Source organism: Procambarus clarkii, chromosome 5 (assembly GCF_040958095.1).
Source record: "Procambarus clarkii isolate CNS0578487 chromosome 5, FALCON_Pclarkii_2.0, whole genome shotgun sequence".
Taxonomy (NCBI): Eukaryota; Metazoa; Arthropoda; class Malacostraca; order Decapoda; family Cambaridae; genus Procambarus; species Procambarus clarkii.
Window position 1 is genome coordinate 11,656,070 of NC_091154.1, and position 27,522 is coordinate 11,683,591.

Consider the following 27,522-nt stretch of genomic DNA (forward strand, 5'->3'; position numbering starts at 1 on the left):
GTAAATGCGTCTAAACTCCAAAAGCCCGGCGTACCACCCACAGCAAACAGAGAAAGTGAGAGCGCATTACCCTCATGAGGGCTAATCAAGAGCAATAAAATGGTATACTCCTTTCAACTTTGTTACCTCAATTCTGGTCCTAGGTCTTTCATTTTGGTATCAGTGTGTTTGCAATGAAATTCTCTACAGGAGTATATGCATGTAATGTCCTGCTGACAAGATGAAAGTGGGCCAAGGTTACCAGAAAGAGAGCGCTGCGCCACAGGGCAATACCCCCAAGGCTCCTCTCTTTACATTAGAGAGCACGGTAATACTGAAAAGTGTATAATCTTTTCTACTTTGTCATCTCAATTCTCGTCTTAGGTTTTTCAAATTGATATCAATGTGTTCGCAAAAGAATTCTCTACAGAACTAAATGCATATGAAGCCCAAAAGCCCGGCAAGAAAGTGAGAAAGTGAGAGCGTGTTACCCGGGAGCGAGCAAGTACAATAAAATGTGTAGACTCTCTTCACTTTAGACATCTCAATTCTCGACCAAGGTCTTTCATTTTGGTATCATTGTGTTCGCAATAGAATTCCCTACAGGACTATATGCATATACAAAGTCCAAAAGCTAGGTGTACCACCCACAGCAAACAGAGAAAGTGACAAAGAGTTACCCCAGTGAGCGCTAATAAAGAGCAATAAAATGGTTTTCTCTTTTCAACTTTCGTACCTCAATTCTGGTCCTAGGTCTTTCATTTTGGTATCATTGTGTTTGCAATGAAATTCCCTACAAGAGTATATACATATAATGTCCAAAACCGCGACGCGCCCTTCCCATAGCCGCCGCCAATTTGCCGCCGAAAACAACACAATGCTGCGTCGTTCGTGGAAATCCGTCTGATAAAAAAAACCACGCAATGCTGCGTCGTCTGTGGGCGAAAGTGTTTTAAGGAGAATTAGTACCCGCCACTTAGTGAATTCACATGGTGTTGATGTTTATACAGGGTGTCTTGTCCCTTTGTGTGGTAAAATAGTAGAATCCTCGTTAAGGTAATCTTGTCGTAAGACCGGAAGAGATCTGTCAGTTGGATGACAGTAGGCTTTGTCAATACTCGTCTGAATTAATGGGCTGTTGTAGTGACAGTAATTAATTGGGATTACTCACCGAGTGCGTGACGTCTCACGTGTGATGTAATTAATGGACTTGCGAGTTATTGTTACCATTTAAGTGTCGTTGAGACACGAGTGTGTTAACGTAAATTGAATTATTGCTGACCGCTGAGGACAGTCGATTAACGTAACTGTTTAAATTCAATTAGTGTAACTTTTATTGTTGTTGTCGTGGGAGACATCAGTTGTTGATCAGTCCTTTACTGCTAGAATCCACTCAGTAAAACATCTAAATTACTGGGACCGACTAAAGAGCCTAAATCTGTAGTCCCTTGAGCGCAGGCGGGAGAGATACATAATAATTTACACGTGGAAAATAATTGAGGGGCTGGTCCCAAACCTGCACACAGAAATAACATCACATGAGACCAGAAGACATGGCAGGATGTGCAGAATACCCCCCTCGTTGAAAAGCAGAGGTGCAACAGGTACTCTAAGAGAGAACTCTATCAACATCAGAGGCCCGAGACTGTTCAACACGCTTCCACTACACATAAGGGGCATAACTGGCAGACCCCTCACAGTGTTCAAGAGAGAACTGGATAAGCACCTCCAAAGGATACCTGATCAACCAGGCTGTGACTCATACGTCAGGCTGCGAGCAGCTGCGTCTAACAGCCTGGTTGATCAGTCCAGCAACCAGGAGGCCTGGTCGACAACCGGGCCGTGGGGACACTAAGCCCCGGAAGCACCTCAAGGTAGGACATGTGTTAACGTAAAATTTTATAGGGGTTCTCATTCTTGGATCACCCTCCTTGTTACTTGGTACCTCGTTGGAAGAGCAGCGAGTGCCACAAGTTTTTGTGATTATAATATATGTTCACTGTGAGGGCCGTGACAATATTGATTACAAGCTTGTGTCACCAGTGGGCAACCCTCTGTTCAGTTAGTGTCATTATTCAGTCAGCGACGATGGGAAGGATCCCGTGGGTCCACCAGGCTCTTGAATAGCTATTCTAATGTGCCACTGGGGAGACAGTAAAGTAACGTAAAGTCGTCGTTGTAGTAGTACTGGGGAGACAGTAAAGTAACGTAAAGTCGTCGTTGTAGTAGTTCTAGTTTTGTTGAATAAATTTGTATATTTTCTAGAAACGGTCGTTTACATCAATCCCGTAATACTCTTGTCTCACTTTTCATGTTCTGCAACTCCTTGCCTGCTTATGTGTAAATTAAGTCTATCTCTAAAAGCTAGAATCCAATTCACAACACTACACTTCATAAATTTGAATATAAATTCGGCTACCCTCTTAGTTTTTACTAGGAGGAGCCAACGACCTAAGTGGACAGGTTTCACCCGTGTGGTGAAGCCTGGTGGTTTGCTCCCGCTTTCCTATGATCTTAGGTTTTAAGTAAATATCTGCCACTGGCAATTCTTTCTGTTTGAGATCTGCCTCTCTTGCGAGGTACAGTGGTACCTCGGAATGCGAGTGTCCCTGTTTGCGAGTTTTTCGGAAGACGAGCAGGATTTACTCCAAAAATATGTCTCAGAAGGCGAGGGTTACCTCGGGACACGAGTTTGTTGATACGTGTACAGGCCGACTGGTGCGTGGTGGCATGGCGATCGCGCCTCAGTTTACCAGTGTCTCGTGTCCAGTGACTATCCCACCTGAATTCTTCACAAGGATTTACAGTTTTTTATCGTTTTTTTGGCCATTTGAGCATAAAAGTTGTCATTATATATCTTGCCATGGGTCTCAAGAAAGCCATTGGTAAGGTTCAACCTAAGAAAATAGCTGTGAGTAGAGGCAGTAGAGGATGTCCCTTCCTCATTAAGAAAATGTGTGAAGTATGGGAAGAACTGCAAAGTTTTGTTGAAAAAACTCACCCAGATAAAGCTGTAGCAGGCCGTTGCATTGACCTTTTAAATGATAATGTGATGTCTTACTACAGACAAGTGTTAAAATGTAGGGAAAAACAAGTGTCATTAGACAAATTCTTAGTAAGACAAGCAAGTCCTAGTGGTATGCAGGCAAAATGTGCCAGAGTGTGCATACCAGTGAAGTCCTCACTGCCTGATGTGATAATGGAAGGGGACTCCCCTTCCAAACAGTAACTCCTCTCTTCCTCCCACCTCCTCACCATCTTCCATACGCCTACAGCATTCAACAGCAAGGTAAGTAATAACTTGAACATAGTTTTGTAGGTTTATTTAGATGAATTAGGTATAAAAATTTAGTTTGATGTGGGGTTTTTGGGGTAGTCAGGAACGGATTAATTCATTTCCCTTTATTTCTTATGGGGAAATTAGCTTCGGAATGCGAGTTTTCGGAATACGAGGCGTCCCCAGGAACCAATTAAACTCTTAAACTGAGGTATGCCTGTACTTACAATTAACGTAACTAGAGAGAATTACAATTACAATACAATTAAAATACAATTACGTTACAATTAACGTAACTTAACAGAGAATACTGTATAAACATCAGAGGTGCACGGTTGTTCAACACCCTCCCAGCGAGCATAAGAAATATTGCCTGAACAACCGTGGACATCTTCAAGAGGAAACTAGATTGTTTCCTCCAAGGAGTGCTGGACCAACCGGGCTGTGGTGGGTATGTGGGCCTGTGGGCCACCCCAAACAACAACCTAGTGGACCAAACTCTCATAAGTCAAGCCTGGCCTCAGGCCGGGCTTGGGGAGTAGAAGAACTCCCAGAACCCCATCAACAGGTATCAACCAGGTAACATCAATAGGAATTAATTCTTTCGATAAAAGTTAAAGAAAAAATCTCACATATGTACATACATTTGACCTAGAATAGTGTTCTTCCAACGCTGCAATCGTGAATATTCTGTTATCACTTTTCTAATGAGATGAGCCGCATGAAGGTTTGTTTGGTGTACAATATATTCCATGAGCGGCTCATAATAAAATGCTGTAAAATCCAATTCACACAAGTCCTCACCATTATCAGGGAAAAGCTCTGTAATCCCAACATCTTTATTGTCAAAGGCAGGAATTAGAGGAATAAAATTGTCACCATCATTCCACACAAGTACACCTGGTGTCCTGCGAGACGCAACACCAGCACGACGGCGAGGAAGCGTTGCACACCATGGACCAGGAGCTGAAGCCCGTCTACTCAAAGTACGGCTGCTACGTGAACGTGAGGTGAAAGCACGTGAACATGAGGGTCTTGGTTTCTCATGTGGTGCCATGCGGTGGCGCTTGGCTGGGCGAGATGCTGCTGAAGCGACAAATTCTCAACCTGTAACATCACTGGTACTAGCAACAGGCGCTGTACCACTATGCTCTGAATCCACTTCACCAATACCAGAAAATGAGTCACCTTCCTCTGATTCGTCGCCCAAAATATCCTCATACTCTAAATAAGCACAGGAACTGTGTGGTCTTGGGTGAATTGGAGTAGACACTGGGCGAGGAGGCATGGGTGAGCGTGTAGGCCTCGCCATGGGAGGCGGCTGTATCTTATTTTCACTGTATGTGCTACTATCATCGGTCAATTGTGTGTAGTCCTTATCATTGCCATCAAAATCACTTTCCTCACCATCAGATAATATTTCACTAGTTATTTATTCTTGAATAAGTGATTGCGTAGTGTGTGCCCGGGGAGGCGTTTGGCCGTGCGCTCGCCAGGGTGACCGCTGGTTAACTGGGGCCTCCCACGCATTAGTAGTGTGAGCTTGATTTTTTACAAAATGGCGGCTGTTTACTATAGCCCCTGGGCAGCGTATGGGGGCCTCCTCTACCCCGCTGGCCATTCAAATCTTGCGCAGTACTCCATCACGTCTTATGGCGTGATGCACAATTTATAGCAAGTTAACCCTTAAACTGCGCAACGCGCCTGCAAGCTCACGTCTGGTTTGCGCAACGCGCCTCCGGGTATTTGTATTTTTCACGTTCCATTCAAAACTCCCGCGGCTACGTGGGGTTCACATCAGCTTCCTCAGGGCTCTTGTAAACAGACGCCATCTTTAAAAAAAATCGTGGTCCACATTCCCGGGTGTGGGAGCCTCAGTATTGTGTGAGCAACCAAGGCTGGCGCTCGCAGCATGAGCGCACAGCACTGCTGTTCAGCATGTGACCACAGCATCGCCTAATAATGTCAAAATATATATATAACTTGTATTATTTAGCTATGATAGTGTTATATTAGAGCCTGAGTGTGATAATGACTGGGTACAATGTTCAAATATCAGTGATTCAATGCTGTTCACGATGTTCACAGCGCTAGCCACAGCACCACAGCATTATTTCGTTCATCTAGGAATCTTCAAATGATTTCTTAGGTTCCTTTTCAAAATAAACGTGTGGTCAATTATTCATTTACAGGAATTAGTGACCAGGATTGTGATAATAGCAGGAATGTGGTTATAATTAGCGTTGTGCGTAGTATTGTGGAAGGAGGAATTTTGATGAGGGAGGGAGGGCGAGAATTGAGGTAGCCTCATTGTGTGTGTGGCTGCCACTCTTGTTTTGCTCACCATACTAGCTTAGTGGTTCGCTATGGGCAACACATATGTACATGGGTATATATAGTGTGTGTATATAGTGTAAAAACAGCAACAGGAGAATGTTGAGAGGAGCTATTTTGGTGAGGGAGGTGACGTAATCGTATCGTCGTCTGCTGTGTGATTTTTCATGCAGTGTATGGTGGCCACTGTACTGTTTGGACACAATACCGGCTTACTTGCATAGTTCTGGTAAATAAAACATGTAGATAGGTATATAGAACATGTGTAATAAGAACTATAACAATATGGTGGGAGGAGCAATGTTGGCGAGTAAGATGTTGGAGTGAGGGAGACAGGCTGGGTGTGGCTGCTCTCACTTGAGGTGTTCTGAATGTGTTCATGGCCAAATGCTCCTATTGGCCCATACGAGGCAGCTCCTATTGGCCCATATGCGGCAGCTGCTATTGGCCCATACGAGGCAGCTGCTATTGGCCCATACGAGGCAGCTGCTATTGGCCCATACGAGGCAGCTGCTATTGGCCCATACGAGATACGAGGCAGCTGCTATTGGCCCATACGAGGCAGCTGCTATTGGCCCATACGAGGCAGCTGCTATTGGCCCATACGAAGCAGCTGCTACGCGGTGTTCTGAATGTGTTGATGGTGAATGTATATAGTGTGTGACAGTGTATAGTGTGTAAATAGATTGTATATATACACAAATTAGCATGATACATAGTAAATATGTGCTGCATATGTGTACACAAGTTTCATGCACGTAACACAGTGTCTACGGACAGTACGGATGTTGTACTGCGATATTATAGTGTACGTGTTCATTATACATTGGATTGGCACATAAAAACAATGAAAATGTATTTGGAAAGGTGCGCAAAAAATGAACGAAAATATATTCGCGGCAACTCGCGCGCCCCGCCCCGAGCGCCCCACCGCCCTTGAGAGCTTACGGCACAGGCGCACGGGGAATGATGACGTCACGCCCCAACTTCCGGACCCCATAGCAGCCAAACTAAGTACAATTTCGACTTTTTCTTTACATACCCATACTGAGGGAAGGGTTTTTGACACTTTAAAAAGAAAAAAGAATTTTTTCCAGAGAATTTATTTCCTGCGCACTGTGGGGGTGTCACATTTGGAGGCAACGCAGTTAAGGGGTTAATCAACACGTCATATGACGTGTTGTGCAGTTTAAGGGTTAAGTAGTTCCAGGGAGCCAAAGAGGCTCCCCCCGCATCCCGTAAAACCAGTGATGAATGTAATGAAATGCCATTTTCTGGGTGAAACCCGGAGGCTCCCCGGCAACCCTCCCTCCCCTATAGTCAGTGGTTTTTTGCGTGTTTTGACATCCAGCCTGAGAACTTGGGGTTTGGATAGCTGGCACAGGGGTCTGGGGGGCTTCCCTCTTCCCCTTCCCAGGGAGGGGGGGAGCTGTGTAGACGGCGGCTTGGTGACGGTAGTGACATTAGGCTCGTTTGCTTGTTTTTTGTTTGGGGAAGTTTGTCCAACAGTTCGGCTTTCAGTAGCAATATTTTAACCAGATTGGTTTTGTTTTGGGGCGCCTACCTTTCTGGGTGCCTGACCTGGTCGATGGCAGACATAGAATGCTTCCAACCACATGGGGGGTTTCTATAGGCTCCTTGTGCCTCTCTGATGGGGGCCAGGTTCTGGCTCGTGGTCTAAAACTCCATTCGCTTTGACTGATGTCAGGGTCTAATACACTCATATCAGCCATGATAGTTCTGGGGAGCCTCCAGGTCTCACCCAGAAATTGGAGTTTCATAACATTCAACGCTGGTTTTTTTTGTTTTGTTTCGGTGACTTTCTGGGTGCCTTCCTTTGTAGTGGTAGACATGAACAAATTACTAAAAATGGTATTATAGATCTCATCTCATTTCTGCAATGTTATTATAGATCGCATCGCTCTCTGTGCCTCTGTGAGAGGAGGGCCAGGCCGGTGACCACGAGGCAATGGAAGCAGTACATCCCTAGTGTACCACACTACAAGATGCCAGCAGTTGCAGAATTCTATTCCGTGACTGATGGCACTTTATAGTATGGTACTCTTATCAGAGAAAGTAGCCTCAAAGGAGTCACCGGGGATCACCCAGAAATTGGCGTTTCATTGCATTCAAAGCTGGGTTGTTTTGCAAACGTCAAGATCGCACATCTCCGGAAGTGTTTTAGCTTCAGATGTGAGACAAAAGTCATTCAGTTTCTCTCACTGACATCTATAAATTTACCAAATTGCATCAAAATTTGAGAGATGGTGCCAGAAACCAGGTTGGTAAAGGGACAAGGAATGCCTCCAGTGACTACCTGTCAATGACTACAGAGGAGTGAAATCTAACTCTGTGTACCCCTTCCTAGTGTTTATATCTAACATGATAAGTACTACTCAACATTAATGTTTTCTTCATATTTTTTCTTGAGTTGTGGATGGCATTGTCTTCAACAATCTCTTCTTTCAGTGAATTCCACTTACCGACTACCCATACAAGAATGGAAAAATTAACATTTGAAGGAAATACAGGGGACAGGACTCAATATAGCTCATAATAGTAAAGTAACATGTAAAGGATCTAGGAATGATAATGATTACTGATGAAAAATTTAACATAACCAAGCAAACATTGTCACCCAGGAAAATGATAGGATGGATTATGAGAACCTTCAACCTTGAAGTGTGGGATCCCTTCACAATGCTCCTAATATTTGGCACACATATACACATGATAATGCACTAATTATTTGAACCATCTTGAAGCTCTCAAAATGTGCTCTCTAGGAAGTAGAGGAGAAAGGTATCACGTAATATATACAGTAAATGGAAAACACCGGAAGACCAGATCCCAAATTTGCTTAGTATAATAACAATATACTGGAGCACAAGGTATGGTAGCAAGTGCAAAATAGAGCCAGAGGACAGTAGTGGTGCCATGTGCACAATTAACACTATGGCGTGCCGGGTATGCGCGCCGCCAACTTAGAAGTCAGGTCCCGGGCGTACGGGCAAGCGCGAGGCGACACTGAAATGTGTATACTCGTTTCAGTTTTCTCACCTAAATTCTTGTGCTATGCCGTTCATTTTGGTATCTTTGTGTTTGCAATAGAATTCCATACAAGTGTATATGCATATAATGTCCAAAAGCCTGGTGTGACTCCCAACAGCAAAGCCTAAAGTTGGCAAAAGTTACCTTGTGAGCACACAAAATCAGTAAAATGTATTTACTCATTTCAGTTTTCTCACCTTAATTCTCATGCTACGTCGTTCGTTTTGGTATCATTGTCTTCACAATTAAATTCCCTGCTGGTGTATATGCATATAATGTACAAAAGCCCAGCGTGATTCCCTGCAGGAAAGCCTAAAGTTACCCGTTAACGAGCCCCAATTGGCACACCGCAACCTAATGTGTATACTCGTTCGGTTTGATAACATCAATTTCCGTGTTACGTCTTTCATTTTGGTATCAAATTGTTCGCAATATAAAGGCGCTTATTTTAAAACTAGTCCCATAATAATAGAGCAATAACTGGAATTTTAATAAATATTTTAATTTTGTATGCTCATCATCACAAAGTTATTTATATCTTTCCAGTGTTCTGACAAATTTTTGTGTCACATCTTTTATTTTGGTATCAAATTGTTCACAGTGCAAAGGCGTGCATTTTAAAACTTGTCCCAAAATAATAGCACAACAAATAGAATTTTAACAAATATTTTAAAATTTTGACCAAAAATGTATTTATAATCTTTCAAGTGTTCTGGCATCAGGTTTCATGTTACATCTTTCATTTTGGAATCAAATTGTGTGCATTCTAAGGGCACCTATTTTGAAACTATCCCGAAGTCGATCGGATAAAAAATGAATTTAATACAAATATTTTTGTATTGGACGCGAGCGCTATCCACGGCTAGGACTCAAGAGAAAAAAAGTGGACGTGAGCGTTGTCTACGGCTATCGATACTGTTAAAGAGCACTGTGTGAACATCAGATGTCCCCTGATGTTCAGTATCCTCCCAAGTAAGCATAAGACCTATTTCCAGAACAAAATTGGACTTCAAGAAAAAATTAAAAGATTTTCTGCAACCCAATTGCTGGACCAACAGGGTTGTAGTGGATATGTGGGCTGCTCCAAGCAACAGTCTGATGAATCAAGCTATCATAAGTCAAACCTAGCTCCAGGCCAGGCTCAGGGAGTACAAGGAATCCCAGATCCCACTCCAGGTGTGATTAAGGTATGACTTAATCGCATGTCCACCTTCCACTGATGTCCCCCTTGTCCTTCCTGTTTTTAATTTTAATAAGCTTCTTTTGTCCACTTTATCTATTTCCCTTAGGATTTTGTATGCAGTTATCATATACCCTCTGTTTCTCATCTCTCTAAGGAAGTGATAGCCAGTTTTCTCAGAAATAAACAAAATAATCAAAGTGGATAGAAAGTGTATTACAGTTGAGGGAGAACAAAACAAGCGACCTCAGTGGAATATTGGAAATACAGATGGTTTGGGGAAATGGTAGGAAATGTTTGTAAACGGAGAGAATTGACAAACAATTAGATTGAGGTTGAAGCAGAGGTGGTAATAGCAAAATGCATATTGATAGCAAACATGACAGAATATTGAACTTTTGGAAGGTTTAAAATGCATTAAGTGCATTATCTACGAGACAGAACTTGAGAGCTAGATCCTGCTCTCCTTGTAGACATAACTAGGTTAGCTCAGCCCAATCACCATTGGTTGTTTATTCCTACACAACAATACATTACCAGATTGTTGCCCCCCCCCCCTCCCCCTTCCCCTCACCCCAACTCCTCACATTAAGTGCACACAACCACCACCCTCCTGCACGTGATTTATCCATGCACAGAACATGTAGTCATGCAGCCACGCTTGCGTGAGCATCAGCGCTCATAAAAAAAATTTCCTCGCTTTCTAAAACTAAATTCTACGTAACCTTGACTCTAGCAGTACAGTACCCATTGCAGGGTTGTTTGCTGCCTGATATGCTGTGTGTAATAAGTGGCTCTATATAATGAACAAATACTTTTCCCACTATGTAACCTCTTTAACGTGTCTAATGTTTTGTGTATTGTATGTATAAGATATTATTATTATTATTATTATTATTATTATTATTATTATTATTATTATTATTATTATTGTATTTGTTTAGATGACAGAGACAACGGTACCTTCATAGCTTGGAACATGTTTACCTAACATTTCATTCGATCACAAGCCTTCTTAACAAAGAGCCCTGGCTTAATCCTACTCCCCCTTTTCATTATCTTACCCTGCTCTTATTCTTACCTCATCCCAGTCTTCCTTCATCCCATTCTTACACTCGTGCCATTCATACGTTTCATTCTATTCTTACCTCCTTACCTTACTCTTACCTACTAGGAATTACCTTCTTCTCTTAGCTGTTCCTCACCTAACACCTTACCTTATTTCTTTTATTATTCTTGCACCTTACCTCCTCCTAGAAATTACCTTCTTCTCTTACTTGCACTTCACCTCTCTCTTTCCTTATATATTGGCCTGTTTCTTCCTCTCCCTAACACATGACTTGGTAATGGTTTTTAGGACGGACCAACACGTAGTCGTTTCTCCATCTTTTAATGTGTGGTTTGGTCATCATAGCCTCAGCCACGTTATTATGACTCATCATCTGCATGTAAACATTGTTCCTGGCCCATGATGTGATTGTAAAAGGATTCGTTTGTTTCGCATTTGTGTTACTTTTAAGGGTGAGAGTCGGTGAGCACAGTAATGCATAGAAGGAAAGTTGTCCCGAGATATGTGTGACTTCTTTATTTTTTCCACTGATTTGTTTTTGTGTGTGAGTGTACATCATTGTTGTTGATGTTATAGGTATTAAATATCTTCTCATCAGATACTGTTAGATGTAAAGGATCAGCTGATGAAGCAACCCACCCTAGTCGATGTCACTATTCCTGACGACTCCAAGTTTACGGTCTGCGGAGACATTCACGGACAGTTCTATGACCTCATGAACATTTTTGATCTTAATGGACTACCTTCAACTACAAACCCATATCTCTTTAATGGAGACTTCGTTGACAGAGGGTCCTTTTCCGTGGAATGCATTTACGTCTTATTTGGCTTCAAACTTCTCTACCCCAATCACTTCTTTATGTCCAGAGGTGAGTGTCACCTTCAGTTGGTTCCAAGGGCCGCTGTCCCACAGCGGTGACTTCCCGCCAAACACATGACGGAACTACAAAATTGCTACAACGTTCGAACAAGTTGTAACCCCTTCTGACAAGTTGTTACAACTTTCTAACATGTCATACAAATTTTATAACAAGATGTAACACCTTTGTAACAAAGTTGTAACTTGTAACGTTGTAACGAGGGGACGTTACGTTGTGTGTTTGTCGTTTATTTTTTACCTCGCCTGTTGATGTTTGCTTGCACAGTCATGCTTGTAATGTGATTTTGTTTGTTCATTAACTTGTACAGTTATATTAAAAAATATTTAACTCGTACATGGATATAAAAACTATGTTAATTAATGTTTAACCCATGCATTTATATAAAATGTTTAACCCATTACTTTAAATGTTCATGTTGAACCCATACTTACAGTTTATTTAATAAATATCCCAACCCACATACATGAAATTTAATGACAATGACAAGGTTTTGTCCATCCAGTACACTGTTGTCCACCCAGTACACTGTTGACAGTACACTGTTGTCCATCCAGTACACTGTTGTCCATCCAGTACACTGTTGACCATCCAGTACACTGTTGACCATCCAGTACACTGTTGTCCATCCAGTACACTGTTGTCCATCCAGTACACTGTTGACCATCCAGTACACTGTTGTCCATCCAGTACACTGTTGTCCATCCAGTACACTGTTGTCCATCCAGTACACTGTTGACCATCCAGCACACTGTTGACCATCTAGTACACTGTTGACCATCCAGTACACTGTTGACCAGTACACTGTTGTCCATCCAGTACACTGTTGACCATCCAGTACACTGTTGTCCAACCAGTACACTGTTGTCCAACCAGTACACTGTTGACCATCCAGTACACTGTTGACCATCCAGTACACTTGTCCATCCAGTACACTGTTGACCAGTACACTGTTGACCATCCAGTACACTGTTGACCATCCAGTACACTGTTGACCATCCAGTACACTGTTGTCCATCCAGTACACTGTTGACCATCCAGTACACTGTTGACCAGTACACTGTTGACCATCCAGTACACTGTTGTCCATCCAGTACACTGTTGTCCATCCAGTACACTGTTGACCAGTACACTGTTGACCATCCAGTACACTGTTGACCATCCAGTACACTGTTGACCATCCAGTACACTGTTGACCATCCAGTACACTGTTGTCCATCCAGTACACTGTTGACCATCCAGTACACTGTTGTCCATCCAGTACACTGTTGACCATCCAGTACACTGTTGACCATCCAGTACACTGTTGTCCATCCAGTACACTGTTGACCATCCAGAACACTGTTGTCCATCCAGTACACTGTTGACCATCCAGTACACTTGTCCATCCAGTACACTGTTGTCCATCCAGTATACTGTTGACCATCCAGTACACTGTTGACCAGTACACTGTTGTCCATCCAGTACACTGTTGTCCATCCAGTACACTGTTGACCATCCAGTACACTGTTGACCAGTACACTGTTGACCATCCAGTACACCGTTGTCCATCCAGTACACTGTTGTCCATCCAGTACACTTTTGACCATCCAGTACACTGTTGACCATCCAGTACACTGTTGACCAGTACACTGTTGACCAGTACACTGTTGACCATCCAGTACACTGTTGTCCATCCAGTACACTGTTGACCATCCAGTACACTGTTGACCAGTACACTGTTGACCATCCAGTACACTGTTGACCATCCAGTACACTGTTGACCATCCAGTACACTGTTGTCCATCCAGTACACTGTTGACCATCCAGTACACTGTTGACCATCCAGTACACTGTTGACCATCCAGTACACTGTTAACCATCCAGTACACTGTTGACCAGTACACTGTTGACCAGTACACTTGTCCACCCAGTACACTGTTGACCATCCAGTACACTGTTGTCCATCCAGTACACTGTTGTCCATCCAGTACACTGTTGACCATCCAGTACACTGCTGTCCATCCAGTACACTGTTGACCATCCAGTACACTGTTGTCCATCCAGTACACTGTTGTCCATCCAGTACACTGTTGACCATCCAGTACACTGCTGTCCATCCAGTACACTGTTGACCATCCAGTACACTGTTGACCATCCAGTACACTGTTGACCAGTACACTGGTGACCATCCAGTACACTGTTGACCATCCAGTACACTGTTGTCCATCCAGTACACTGTTGACCATCCAGTACACTGTTGTCCATCCAGTACACTGTTGACCATCCAGAACACTGTTGACCATCCAGTACACTGTTGACCATCCAGCACACTGTTGACCATCCAGTACACTGTTGACCATCCAGTACACTGTTGACCAGTACACTGTTGACCAGTACACTGTTGACCATCCAGTACACTGTTGACCATCCAGTACACTTGTCCATCCAGTACACTGTTGACCAGTACACTGTTGTTCATCCAGTACACTGTTGACCAGTACACTGTTGTTCATCCAGTACACTGTTGACCATCCAGTTTACTGTTGACCATCCAGTACACTGTTGACCAGTACACTGTTGTCCATCCAGTACACTGTTGACCATCCAGTACACTGTTGACCTGTACACTGTGGACCATCCAGTACACTGTTGACCATCCAGTACACTGTTGACCAGTACACTGTTGACCATCCAGTACACTGTTGTCCATCCAGTACACTGTTGACCATCCAGTACACTGTTGACCATCCAGTACACTGTTGACCATCCAGTACACTGTTAACCATCCAGTACACTGTTGACCAGTATACTGTTGACCAGTACACTTGTCCACCCAGTACACTGTTGACCATCCAGTACACTGTTGTCCATCCAGTACACTGTTGACCATCCAGTACACTGCTGTCCATCCAGTACACTGTTGACCATCCAGTACACTGTTGACCATCCAGTACACTGTTGACCAGTACACTGGTGACCATCCAGTACACTGTTGACCATCCAGTACACTGTTGTCCATCCAGTACATTGTTGACCATCCAGTACACTGTTGACCATCCAGTACACTGTTGTCCATCCAGTACACTGTTGACCAGTACACTGTTGACCAGTACACTGTTGACCATCCAGTACACTGTTGACCATCCAGTACACTTGTCCATCCAGTACACTGTTGACCAGTACACTGTTGTTCATCCAGTACACTGTTGACCAGTACACTGTTGTTCATCCAGTACACTGTTGACCATCCAGTACACTGTTGACCATCCAGTACACTGTTGACCAGTACACTGTTGTCCATCCAGTACACTGTTGACCATCCAGTACACTGTTGACCTGTACACTGTGGACCATCCAGTACACTGTTGACCATCCAGTACACTGTTGTCCATCCAGTACACTGTTGACTATCCAGTACACTGTTGACCAGTACACTGTTGACCATCCAGTACACTGTTGTCCATCCAGTACACTGTTGACCAGTACACTGTTGACCATCCAGTACACTGTTGACCATCCAGTACACTTGTCCATCCAGTACACTGTTGACCAGTACACTGTTGTTCATCCAGTACACTGTTGACCAGTACACTGTTGTTCATCCAGTACACTGTTGACCATCCAGTACACTGTTGACCATCCAGTACACTGTTGACCAGTACACTGTTGTCCATCCAGTACACTGTTGACCATCCAGTACACTGTTGACCTGTACACTGTGGACCATCCAGTACACTGTTGACCATCCAGTACACTGTTGTCCATCCAGTACACTGTTGACTATCCAGTACACTGTTGACCAGTACACTGTTGACCATCCAGTACACTGTTGTCCATCCAGTACACTGTTGACCATCCAGTACACTGTTGACCATCCAGTACACTGTTGACCATCCAGTACACTGTTGTTCATACAGTACACTGTTGACCAGTACACTGTTGACCATCCAGTACACTGTTGACCATCCAGTACACTGTTGACCATCCAGTACACTGTTGTTCTTACAGTACACTGTTCAAGTGGTGGCATTTCTAGAAGTCTCAGACACACTGAAATGTCATTGCTCTCATTTCATTTCAAATGTAAGCATTAGTGCTATTTGTTTCAGTCGCATTATTGTGACTTGTTCTCTGTACTTTAAATAATGTTTAACCCACAGTCGTGAAACAGTGTCACTTGCAGCTTATCAGTTGGTGTTTAACCAACTATTCAGTATAGCACTTCAGAAGAACAGCATTTCATGGGGTAAGATGGTCCTGTGCAGACAATGAGTCACAGTAATGTGGCTGATGATATGAGGACCAAACCACACACCAGAAGGTGAGATTACAAAGTTTCGGTTCGTCCTGGACCATTATCACAATCGACTTGATGATGGTCCAGGACGGACCGAAACGTCGTCGTCTTTTCATCTTCTGGTGTGTGGTTTGGTTATCAATATGGTGCTCTACTGCTCCTGGTAAGGACGGCTTCGTTCACGATCATTCTATGATCGTTCAATAGGAAGATTATAGTAGGTAAATATCAGCAATGTATGCGAGGATGCAGAGGAACATTCTGCCCGGCAGATTCTAACGACGTGTTCACCAACCATGATCAGTAACATTACCAAAGACTTCTGTTTAATTATGTGGCTGGAAAGGGAGACGGTGGTGAATTTAACCTGATTTCCCACCTGAAGCCCAAACAGGTATGATGCAAAATAATGAACATTAGACAACAAACATCTTTCAAGTGGAAGTTTAAATAAAATACAAGTGTTAATTATCCTACTACTAGAGAGAATAAGTGACAGTAGTGTGGCTGAAAACAAATAACCCAACCCACCCACACATATTATGAATGGAATGTGACCAAGGTGCTTGGTTGGGTTGTTTATTTATTCCACTACTGGCTTTGCAGTCAGCTAGTCAAAATTCGAAGCATCTAGACCAGGAAACAAAAGTAACACTAAGACCATAGACCCAGGCCAGATAAAACATGTCTACTGCAAATGTCTCTTGCTATGGGAATGGTGCCCCGTATGTTTAAAGCCCATGAAGGTAAACTGGTCCACTGGTGGACAACTAGACATTTTGCAAAGCCAAAGGAAGGAAACCGTATTACTGCCCATTACGTCGAAATTGTACAGCAAAGAGACCATCCACTAGAAACATCGACACACCCAGAATGTAAACCATTTTGAAGACTGAATTCCAATATGCTAAAAACAAAGTTATAAACAAAGACCAACCTCACAGGGAAACAAAATGAACCAACACTGTCACAAACATCTGTACTGTGATGGGTATCCACCATGGATGTCGGTGGACAAAGAGGTCTCCTCCCTTGGTTAGTGTGGGGACAGCTGGAGACAATTCACAGTTGAAGTCCTATGCATCCTTGCATTAGAGTTCAAAAAATCCAATAAAATAAAATAAAAGGAAGAGTTTCTGGAGAGTTGAGTGGTGGCTCCCCTTTAGCTGGCTTACTCAGGTAGGTAGCTCCACACCCATGAATTACATGAGCCCAAGACATCAAGAAAAAAACGGACACTTTTGCAAGAAGTGGTGAAAAAACCGGGCTGTGGTGGATATGTGGGCCTACGGGCCCCTCCAAGCAACACCCTGTTGGACTAATCTGTACTTGCTTGATGGGGTTCTGGAGTTCTTCTACTTCCCCTTCTACTCCCTCCCTGACTTGTGAGGGCCAGGCTTGACTTATGAGAGCTTGGTCCACCAGGCTGTTGCTTGGAGTGGCCCGCAGGCCCACAGCCCGGTTGGTCTGGTACTTCTTGAAGAAAACTATCTAGTTTTCTCTTGAAGATGTCCACGGTTATTCCAGCAATATTTCTTATACTCGCTGGGAGGATGTTGAAAAACCGTAGACCTCTGATGTTCATACAGTGTTCTCTGATTATGCCTATGGCACCCCTGCTCTTCACTTGTTCTATTCTGCCATTTCTATTCTCCTTTTCTGCTCTATTTTCTTCCATATCGATCACTCAAGTATGTTGTTATTTTACTGCGTAGATTTGGGACCTGGACCTCCCGGATGAGTATTGGCACGTCCTAATTCATCCGGGATCCAGGGACTGGCTCGGTTTTGTTGTAGAGTGTCAGGGTTACCGCTTTCGTAGCCTTCCATTCGGCTTAAATCAAACGCCTCGTGTTTCCACACGCCTTAGAGGTTGCCTATCTGCATCTTTTAGGTGTTCGGGTTCTGGCCTACCTCGACGACTGGCTGGTGTGGGCTCCTAGCCAGTCCGAGAGTCTGCTCGCTAGGGATTTGGGTCTTTCCCCAGCTCGCCAGGTTTGGGTTTCTGGAGAACTGGAGGAAGTCCCATCTGGTTTCCTCTCAGTTTCGGTCTTGGCTGGGTCTTGTGTGAGACGCCTGGACTACTTCCTTGTCTCTCCCTCCAGAGGCTCTGCTTCTGCTGCATTCCCGCCTTTGACTGTTTGTGAAGGGTTCCCAGGTTATGCGATGGTTGCTCGAGAGTTTGTGGGAGAGCCTGAACTTTGCCATGATGGTCTACCCCCCACCGGGTCAGGTTTGACTTTGTCGGCAGTTCTGGTTCCTTCGGGGATGTCCCTTTCGCCTCTCTCGCAACTGCTGGATTCGACCTCTGGGGGCTTTGCGTCGGTTGCTGCATCGCCGGTTTCCTCTTTGGGTTTTTCGGGGTTCAGTGCCTTGGCGCTTACCCGAGCCCTCGCTCAACGTGTTCATGGACACTTTGTCTCTTGGCTGGTGCTTTGTGACCAGTGCTCACCAGGCTGGCCAGGGGCGGTGGGTTCCATTCCTCTGATGGGCTCACAGCATGGTGTGGGAGTTTGCGGCTGTGTAAATGTTGCTCTGGAGGATTCGGGTTTCTCGCGGATCGATAGTTCGGCTCCATTTGGACTGTTACCCAGTGGTTCATTGCCTGAATTCTTGGCTCTTTATCACTATCGCACTCCGTGTGGGCGCGCCGCAGACTGTGATGTCATGGTCCTGACGTTTCGGGAGAGCGCGCGGTTACACCGAAAAGTGTATACTCATTTCAGTTTTCTCACCTTAATTCTCGTGCTACGTTGTTCGTTTTGGTATCACTGTGTTCACAATAGAATTCCCTATAGGGGTATATGCATATAAGGTCCAAAAGCCCACCATGACCTCCCCCACAGCAAAGTCTAAAGTCGGCAACGTTACCCGTGAGAGCGCAAAATCAGTAAAATGTGTATACTCGTTTCAGTTTTCTCACCTTATTTCTCGTGCTACGTCATTCGTTTTGGTATCATTGTGTTTGCAATAAAATTCTCTTCAGGGTATATGCATATAAGGTCTAAAAGCCTGGTGTGACCCCCTTGCAGCAAAGTTTAAAGTCACCCAAGTTACCCGTGAACGAGCACCAATTGGCACACCTACAGAGTAATGTATATACTGTACTCGTTCAGTTTGATAACATCAATTTTCATGTTACGTGTTTCATTTTGGTATCAAATTGTTCACAAAATAAAGGCAAAATTGGGCAAAGGTAAATTGGAATTAATTCATTATTATTATATTTTTTTCAGTTTTATGCTTTTTATTTATATCTCATATTGTTATTAGTGTTTTGAGTTTGGCAATCTTTGCAGTAGCAGTTTCTTGTTATCACTTTTGCTGTATCTTACATCTTCTGACTTAAAGGGAGGTCCATTCTATTAAGCAGTTACATGGCTTACCTTTGAAATTCCCAAAACATTTTAAATTTGACATAGAGGAATTGGTGGCTTAAAAAATCATGGAGCCTAATAAAAAATAAGGTGTTGAGTAGCATGGATGCTCCTTGTTGAGAAGCCTCACTCACTTCCCTAGCCAGGGTCAAAATGCTGCACACATTCTAGGCTTTCACCAATCTGTACCCCCATGGTGACATAACAAAATGGTCTTGCTATGTCTTGCTTGGACAGCACGCTGGACTTGTGATCCTGTGATCCTAGGTTCGATCCCAGGCGCCGGCGAGAAACAATGGGCAGAGTTTCTTTCACCCTATGCCCCTGTTACCTAGCAGTAAAATAGGTACCTGGGTGTTAGTCAGCTGTCACGGGCTGCTTCCTGGGGGTGGAGGCCTGGTCGAGGACCGGGCCGCGGGGACACTAGAAAGCCCCGAAATCATCTCAAGATAACCTACGTATTTTAAAACTAGTCCCATAATAATAATAGAACAATAAATGGAATTTTAACAAATATTTTAACTTTGGGACACATCTTGACGCTCATCACAACAAAATTATAAATATCTTTCCAGTGTTCTGACATCAATTTTTATGTTGTCTTTCATTTTGGTAACAAATTTTGCGCAATCTAAAGGCACTAATTTTGAAACCACCCAGAAGTTGATCAGATAAACATTGAAGTTTTTACAAATATTTTTAAACATGACGCAAGCCATAGTCACTCTCTCAGAATTGGGAGAAAAGTGAGTGATGACGGGTGGCAGCCACGGAGCGCGATAGTGTTAACCCTTAAACTGCACATGGCGTATATATACGCCCTGAGTAACATGTCCCACGGTACGCATGGCATATATATACGCCATAGGGTGCCAGGCCCGATTCAAATGGCCCGCGGCTACACGGGGTTCACATTAGCTTCCTCAGGGCTCTTGTAAACAGACGCCATTTTTTTTTTTAAATCGTGGGCAATATTCTCAGGTTTGAGAGGCACAGTACTGTTGGAGCAACCAAGGCTGGCGCACGCAGCATGAGCGAACAGCATTGCTGTTCAGCTTGTGACCACAGCATCGCCAAAAAATGTCAAAATGAATATATAATTGTTATTATTTAGCGATGACCATATTACAGATGACCCCTGACTGTGATATAAATAACCAGGGTTGTGATAATAGTAGGATTGTTGTAATAATTAGCACTGTGGGAGGAGTGATGCTGAGAGACAGAGGGAGACAGCATCGTTTACTGACCGTGTGGCCACCTGTTATTGTTTGCATTCACCATACCAGGTCAGTGGTTCTCTATGGTGAACACAAATGTAGATACTTATATATAATGTGTGTATTAGTGTAATAACAGCAAAAGGATTATGCTGGGAGAAGCCATTTGGGTGACGGAGGTGACGTCGTCTGCACGATTTGTCTAGCTGTTTAGAGGGTGGCCACTATGCTCTTTGGGCGCACTACAAGCTTAGGTGTACAGTTACAATGCATACAACATGTAGATACTTATATATAATATGTGTATATAGGGTAATAACACTGCAAACAGTATTGTTGGGGAAGAAAGTTTAGTGCGTGTGACCTTGAATGAGTGAGGGAGCCGCCAGCTGTGTATAGCGACGACTCTTAGTGCCTGAACTAACTATATCAGCTTAGCTGTACAGTTGTGAACAAAATATATACATACTTATATATAATGTCTGTATATAGTGTAATAACACCACAACTGGTATTGTTGGGGGAGAAAGTTTAGTGTGTGTGTTGAGGGAGTGGCAGCTAGTGGCTGGCTGGTGTGTGGCAGTAACTCCTCGTTGCTTTTCGACTCTCAATACCAACTTAGTGGTTCGTTATGGTGAACAAAACATGTAGATACTTATATATAACCTGCGTATAGAGTGTAATAGCAGCAAAACTATTTGTTTATTGTTTTATGAACATAATAATTGAATCACTAATATGCACACCATACTTTTGGGTATAGCGATCATTCACCACTTTTATTATATAAATATATTACAATACACTCTATTGAATAATATTACTGCAAAAAACTAAGAAAAAATCAATCGGAGACATTGAAACAATTAGGTAATAATATCTTTGTGGCAACTCCCATCTGTCAGTGCGGGTGATGCTGACCGGCTCTGACAACCGCTCTGTCAACGCCCACTTTTTGCCAGACTTCCTCGGTCAATTGCGCCCAAAATATGTCACCTACGATTTTTTTTTTTATTTTTCCCGTGCTCAGGGGACACAAATTAACATGTTTAGAAGACGAAAAATAAAATTTGAATTTTTTTTTTCTTGCACACAGGGGTGTAAATATCCTCAGGACCCCTGAGCAGTGGAAGGGTTAAGACTGGTCCCTTCGGGTAACTCGTCTACGGAGTTCTCGGGGTTTGGCTTTCCTGGCAGTTCATGTTCGGGAAGGGGGGGTCCCCAATGTTCTGGCAGACGGCCTGTCCCGGTTCACTCCCCTGTTCGGGTTCATTCCCTTGTCCACAGAATGGACGATCAACTCTGACTCGTTCCGTTGGCTCTGCTGGACATTAGGGCCTCCGGAAGTGGATTTCTTTGCGTCAACGTGCTCGAGGAGTCTCCCAGTATACGTGGTGCCCTTCCCTGACTGCGAGGCCATCGGGGTCAATGCCTTCAAGCAGGACTGCGTGAGGTGCATGTACCTCTTTCCCCCGGTTCAACTGTCGCTCCAAGTCCTGGGTCGTTTGAAGACTTACCAGGGGAGAGTTGTCCTCTTGGCCCCTTGGTGGCTGGCCCAGTCTTGGTTTCAGGCGCTGCTTGCTCGGTGTCCGAACCCGAGGGTCTTCCCACGTCTCCGCCTCTTTCAGATCGGTCCTGCCTGTTACGAGGCTGGTTCGCTCTTCTCGAAAGTTGAAGTTATCGACAATGAATAAGAGAGTTAAGATAGTTCTGATTCATTAATTTACTTGTACGATTTAATAAACATTGTTTGGCATTCGTACTCGAGTATGTGAAAGTTGTAGGTCAATGTGTGTTGGAGTGAAATCAAGAAAAAATAACCCTAAAAAAATTGAAATTTAGGGATAATTATAAGGATTTAGGGGATAAAGATCTATACTTTATATAAGTGATAAAGCCCTAATCTGGTCCCCTAATCATCAAAACAACCTAAAGAGACAAGGAAAAATCATCAAAACAACCTAAAGAGACAAGGAAAAATCATCAAAACAACCTAAAGAGACAAGGAAAAATCATCAAAACAACCTAAAGAGACAAGGAAAAATCATCAAAACAACCTAAAGAGACAAGGAAAAATCATCAAAACAACCTAAAGAGACAAGGAAAAATCATCAAAACAACCTAAAGAGACAAGGAAAATAGAGTTTGAAGTGCCAAGTTCTGCCTGTTGTAACTGATTTATTTGTTGACCAATTTCATTCTATCATCACATAGTTAGGGACAGATATGCATTCTTCAGGATGTAGTTTCAACAAACCTTAGTTATAACAAAATCAAATAATAAACATAGGAGACCGTAAAAAAATAAAAATGCCCCTTCCCCCCCAAAAAAAAAATATTGTTGGACATTGGTGAAAGTAACAGATATTAACGTCAGGCAATGTATTTTTATGATATATAACAAAATTTAGCATAATAATATATTCATTATTATTGGTGTTATTATGTATTACTCACCAATGCTATAAAGGCACCAGCTGCACTTTGTGGACACGTCTTACTTCTATTCTTCTTTGTGCATCAGGCAGGTGCTTGCATCTCTTTATTACTGCATTATCACACAGTTCCAGTTAATAGAAACTCTTCTCCTTATCAACAAAACGTTTTTCTTGTTAAAAAAAATTTGTCTAAAATCCATTTCTGAAAATACTGGGATGAAACTTTCACAACACTGAAGCCAAGAAGTTAGAGATTTGTTTAACTTTTAGTATTAATTTTCACATAATTCAAATATTATCTCGGGGGAGCCCCTATGGCTCCCCGGAGCTATCCAGACTGACCTAACTTTTGGCATCAGTCGATGTGGGTGGAATTTTAGGCCTACCGGGGACCATGAGCCAGAACCTGGCCCCCTCAGAGAGGCACGGGGAGCAATGGCCCATAGAAATGCACATGTGATTTTGGAACATTCTATATCTGCTATTGACCGGAACAAGCACCCAGAAAGGTAAAAGCCACGAAACAAACCCCTATTCTGGTTAAAAACAACGAAAATAGACAAACGAGTGGACAGAACTCCCCAATTGAAAATGAGCAAACAAGCACGAGATCACACAAGCTGCGCCACATGTCTGCGCCGCTCCCCCCTCCCCAAAAGGGGGAAGGGAGAGCCCCAGACCCCCACGCCGGCTGTCCACCCTTCAGTTCCTCGGCTGATGGGATTTGGCTTGGTCGTTGTGGCTCCACCTTCAGATTCTTATTATGCTGTGCCTGGGTTCAGTACTTCTGTTAGGTGGTGTGCGAACCGGGAGTAATCTTCACAGGTACTCGAGCTAGATGTGCTTAGGGTCATCTTCCCTGAGTGCCCTGTAAGTACCACCATTGGGGCTTGGGGGGTTACCTTCCACAAGTCACCTTGAGTCTGCCTCTGTTGGTCTTTTGCTGCTTGGCGATTGACCGCCCCGAGTGTTTTGGGTGGTTTCCTCCCAAGTTTGCCTTGGGGTAAGTGGTAGTTTTTGCACTGGTAGGGGCGAGTGGTACTGCGTAGTTGGTTTTCACCTATAACAGCGGTTGGCTGTGTTCTCCCTGGGTACACAGTCCTCTTGCGAGGTTTGTCTTTTCTTTTTGATTTTGCCTTGTGGGGGGGGGGTCTGCCTTGGTGTTCCTTCCCCTTTTATATTAGGGTTGTTTGAGTTTGGTGGTACCCCCTGCTTCACCCTTTGTGAGTGGACACGTCCCGGGGGTTCATCATTTAGCAGTATTGATTGGTAGCTTGGGTGCCGGTTAGCAGTACCCTGCCTGGGTAAACCCTTAGCAAACCCAGTCTAGGGGCCCCTGGAAAACCCAACGGGGTGCTCGGGTCCGATGGATGTGACCCCTAAGTCCCCTCTCGCTTTTTGCGAGTTTGAGGGTTGCTCTGTTCCCTTGTCTCAGGGTGACGTTCATTGTTTTTACCTCCATCATGCTGCCTGTTGGGTCGGTGACACATTCGACCCAAAGTCCTGCGAGCCTTGTTGCTTGTTTGTGACCCAGTTCACCCAATCTGATGGTGATATTCGGGTGTAGGCGGCTCGTGCATTGCAAGATAGGTTTAGGATGTTGCAGCGTGCTAGGTTAGTTGCTTCCCCAGATGCCCCGAGACTGCCCTGTTTTGTTTATTGAGACCTAGACATGGGGATGTTGATCGCTTTGACCTTGAATCCGTCTGCGCCCCCCTTGTTCTTCCCCTGCTGTGGTTCATTCGGTCCCCCCCCTCCCTGCTGTGGTTCATTCGGTCCCCCCCCTCCCTGCTGTGGTTCATTCGGTCCCCCCTCCCTGCTGTGGTTCATTCGGTCCCCCCTCCCTGCTGTGGTTCATTCGGTCCCCCCCCTCCCTGCTGTGGTTCATTCGGTCCCCCCCTCCCTGCTGTGGTTCATTCGGTCCCCCCTTCCCTGCTGTGGTTCATTTGGTCCCCCCCCCCTCCCTGCTGTGGTTCATTCAGTCCCCCCTCCCTGCTGTGGTTCATTCACCCCCCCCTCCCTGCTGTGGTTCATTCGGTCCCCCCCTCCCTGCTGTGGTTCATTCGGTTCCCCCCCCTCCCTGCTGTGGTTCATTCGGTCCCCCCCTCCCTGCTGTGGTTCATTCGGTCCCCCCTCCCTGCTGTGGTTCATTCGGTCCCCCCCCCCCTCCCTGCTGTGGTTCATTCGGTCCCCCCCCTCCCTGCTGTGGTTCATTCGGTCCCCCCCCCCTCCCTGCTGTGGTTCATTCGGTCCCCCCCCCCTCTCCCTGCTGTGGTTCATTCGATCCCCCACTCCCTGCTTTCGGCTCCTAAACGTCCAAGGGCTTCAGGGTCGGGACAGGGTTTAGAGGTTTCCGAGACTCGGTCAGTTTCGGGGGTTGCCCCTTCCAGGGTGGCTACAGAGGCATTTGAGTCCGTTCCTCCAGCTGTGTCTCTGAGGTCTGACCAGTGGGCCCATCCTCTTCCTGCCATTCCGGCCGTCCTGGCTTTTTCTTGTGAGGCCGGGGCTTTGGACGACAACTCATCCCCGGGACCTTACGTGGAGGTTCTCGGGGTTGGGGAGGAGCTGACTCGGAGGCCTTGGGCCCCTGTTAGACCCTGCCTGGGTTTTCTAACCCTCCAAGTAGGGCTTGCTGTTACAAGGAATGGGGTTTTCCTTTCCCCCTCTGCCTATGAGTTGGTTTTGGGTTCCTCCCCGGGTTCGGTTCCATGTCCCTGCAGGTCTTTCGGTTCCGTCCTTCCGGTGATTTTCGGCTTCCCCGCATTTCTCCGGTTGAGGTGCGGGCGGCCATTGTGGCTTACCTCCTGCGCGACCCGGAATATGCCTCTATAATGGATCCGTCTTCCTTCAAGTTTGGGTCTTCGTCTCCATACTGGGTTCGTTATGAGGTTGCGGAATCACCCTGGCTTGCGGGCCGTCCTCTGTTTTTGATGGATGCTTGGGACACCTTCTGTCATACCCGCACGCTTGTGTGGCGTGAGGCGTTGACGGTGGTTCAGGTTTACCTCGGGGGTGATTTTGCACACCTTAACACTTTCGCCCGGGCATGACGCAGCATTGCGTCATCCGTTTACTGTCGGTAATGCCGGGGATGACGCAGCATTGCGTCATCCACTTTAAATAATCGCTAAAAATCAGGTTTTTATCCGATTTTTTGGGGACTGGTTTTAAAATGTGCGCCGATGTCTTCCCATTTTCTTTGTTGAGCCTCGTGGCCCTCAGGCAGCTTGGCACACGCCGTGGGCCCATTGTTTTTGCTCCACTGTTGTGACCAATGTCGCCTCCTCTTGCATCTCAAACGTGTGAACATTTTGGCTATTTTCCGTGGCTATATTTCTTACTGCGGCTTTAGAAACTATCTACGCTTACTCCACAATGGATAGTGATCATGAACAAGACCCTTCCAGGAAGAAAATGTGAAAGAAAGGCTTGAAAAGGGCGGGAATTGGGAGTGTAGCTGGAAGGCGTCTGAGCGCTCACTTGCGGCTAACGCGTGGCCCGTCTTCAACTCGTCGGCGGTTGGAGTGTAACCAGGTTTTTTATTTTATATGCTAATGTTCCTCTAGAAAATTCTATTGCGAACCCATTGAGACGAAAATTGAGGTGACCAGAGTGAAAATAGTGAAAACATTTTATCGAGGACGAAAATTGAGGTGACCTGAGTGAAAATAGTGAAAACATTTTATCGTGTTTGCTCGCTCCTGGGTAACTCGTTCGCACTTTCTCTGTTTGCTGCGGGTAATTAGCCGGGCTTTTGGAGTTTATATGCATTTAGTGCTGTAGAGAATTCTATTGCGAACACAATGATACAAAATTTAATCTCGTAGGACGAGAATTAAGGTGACAAAGTTGAAGAGAGTATACACTTTTCAGAATTTACGCGCGCTCCTGTGACACCCTGGGTCCCATATCGCACAGTTGAGGGGTGGCGCGCGGGGTACGCCAAAGTGTTAATGAGTGCTTTTTCGCTCCGGCTCTTCTGCGGGATGTTGGCGTAGTTTTTTTTTTTTTTTTTTTTTATAGATATATACAAGAGTTGTTACATTCTTGTACAGCTACTAGTACGCGTAGTGTTTCGGGCAGGTCCCTGGAATACGATCCCCTCTGCGAAGAATCGTTGTTACAACCAAGTACCCATTTAACTGTTGAGTTAAACAGAGGCTACAGTTAAAGATTTGCACCCAGTAAATCCTCCCCGGCCAGGATACAAACCCATGACAAAGCGCTCGCGGGACGCTAGGCGAGTGTTTTACCACTACACCACGGAGACAGTGGGTTCAGTGAGTTCACCACAGAGTTCAGCTTCATATGCAGGTTCCTTCCCTGTCGGCTGCGCTTGTGGCTGAAGATTTGTGTGCTCGAGGCTCGTTGACTTCAGTGCTGTGTTTCTTTTCCCTCCTTCAGCTGTCTTCGGATTGGATTGCGGAGAATGTAGAGGTG

General features: G+C 44.7%; 1 protein-coding gene across 1 annotated transcript in view; it reads left to right on the plus strand.

Annotated features, from left to right (window-relative positions):
* The window catches only part of PpD3 (protein phosphatase D3), a 196,834-nt gene that overhangs the window by 90,380 nt on the left and 78,932 nt on the right, over window positions 1-27,522 (plus strand). The window contains exon 5 of the mRNA XM_045751458.2: window positions 11,489-11,759. Within this exon, the coding sequence (XP_045607414.1) occupies window positions 11,489-11,759 (271 nt within the window). The remainder of the gene's footprint in view (window positions 1-11,488; window positions 11,760-27,522) is intronic.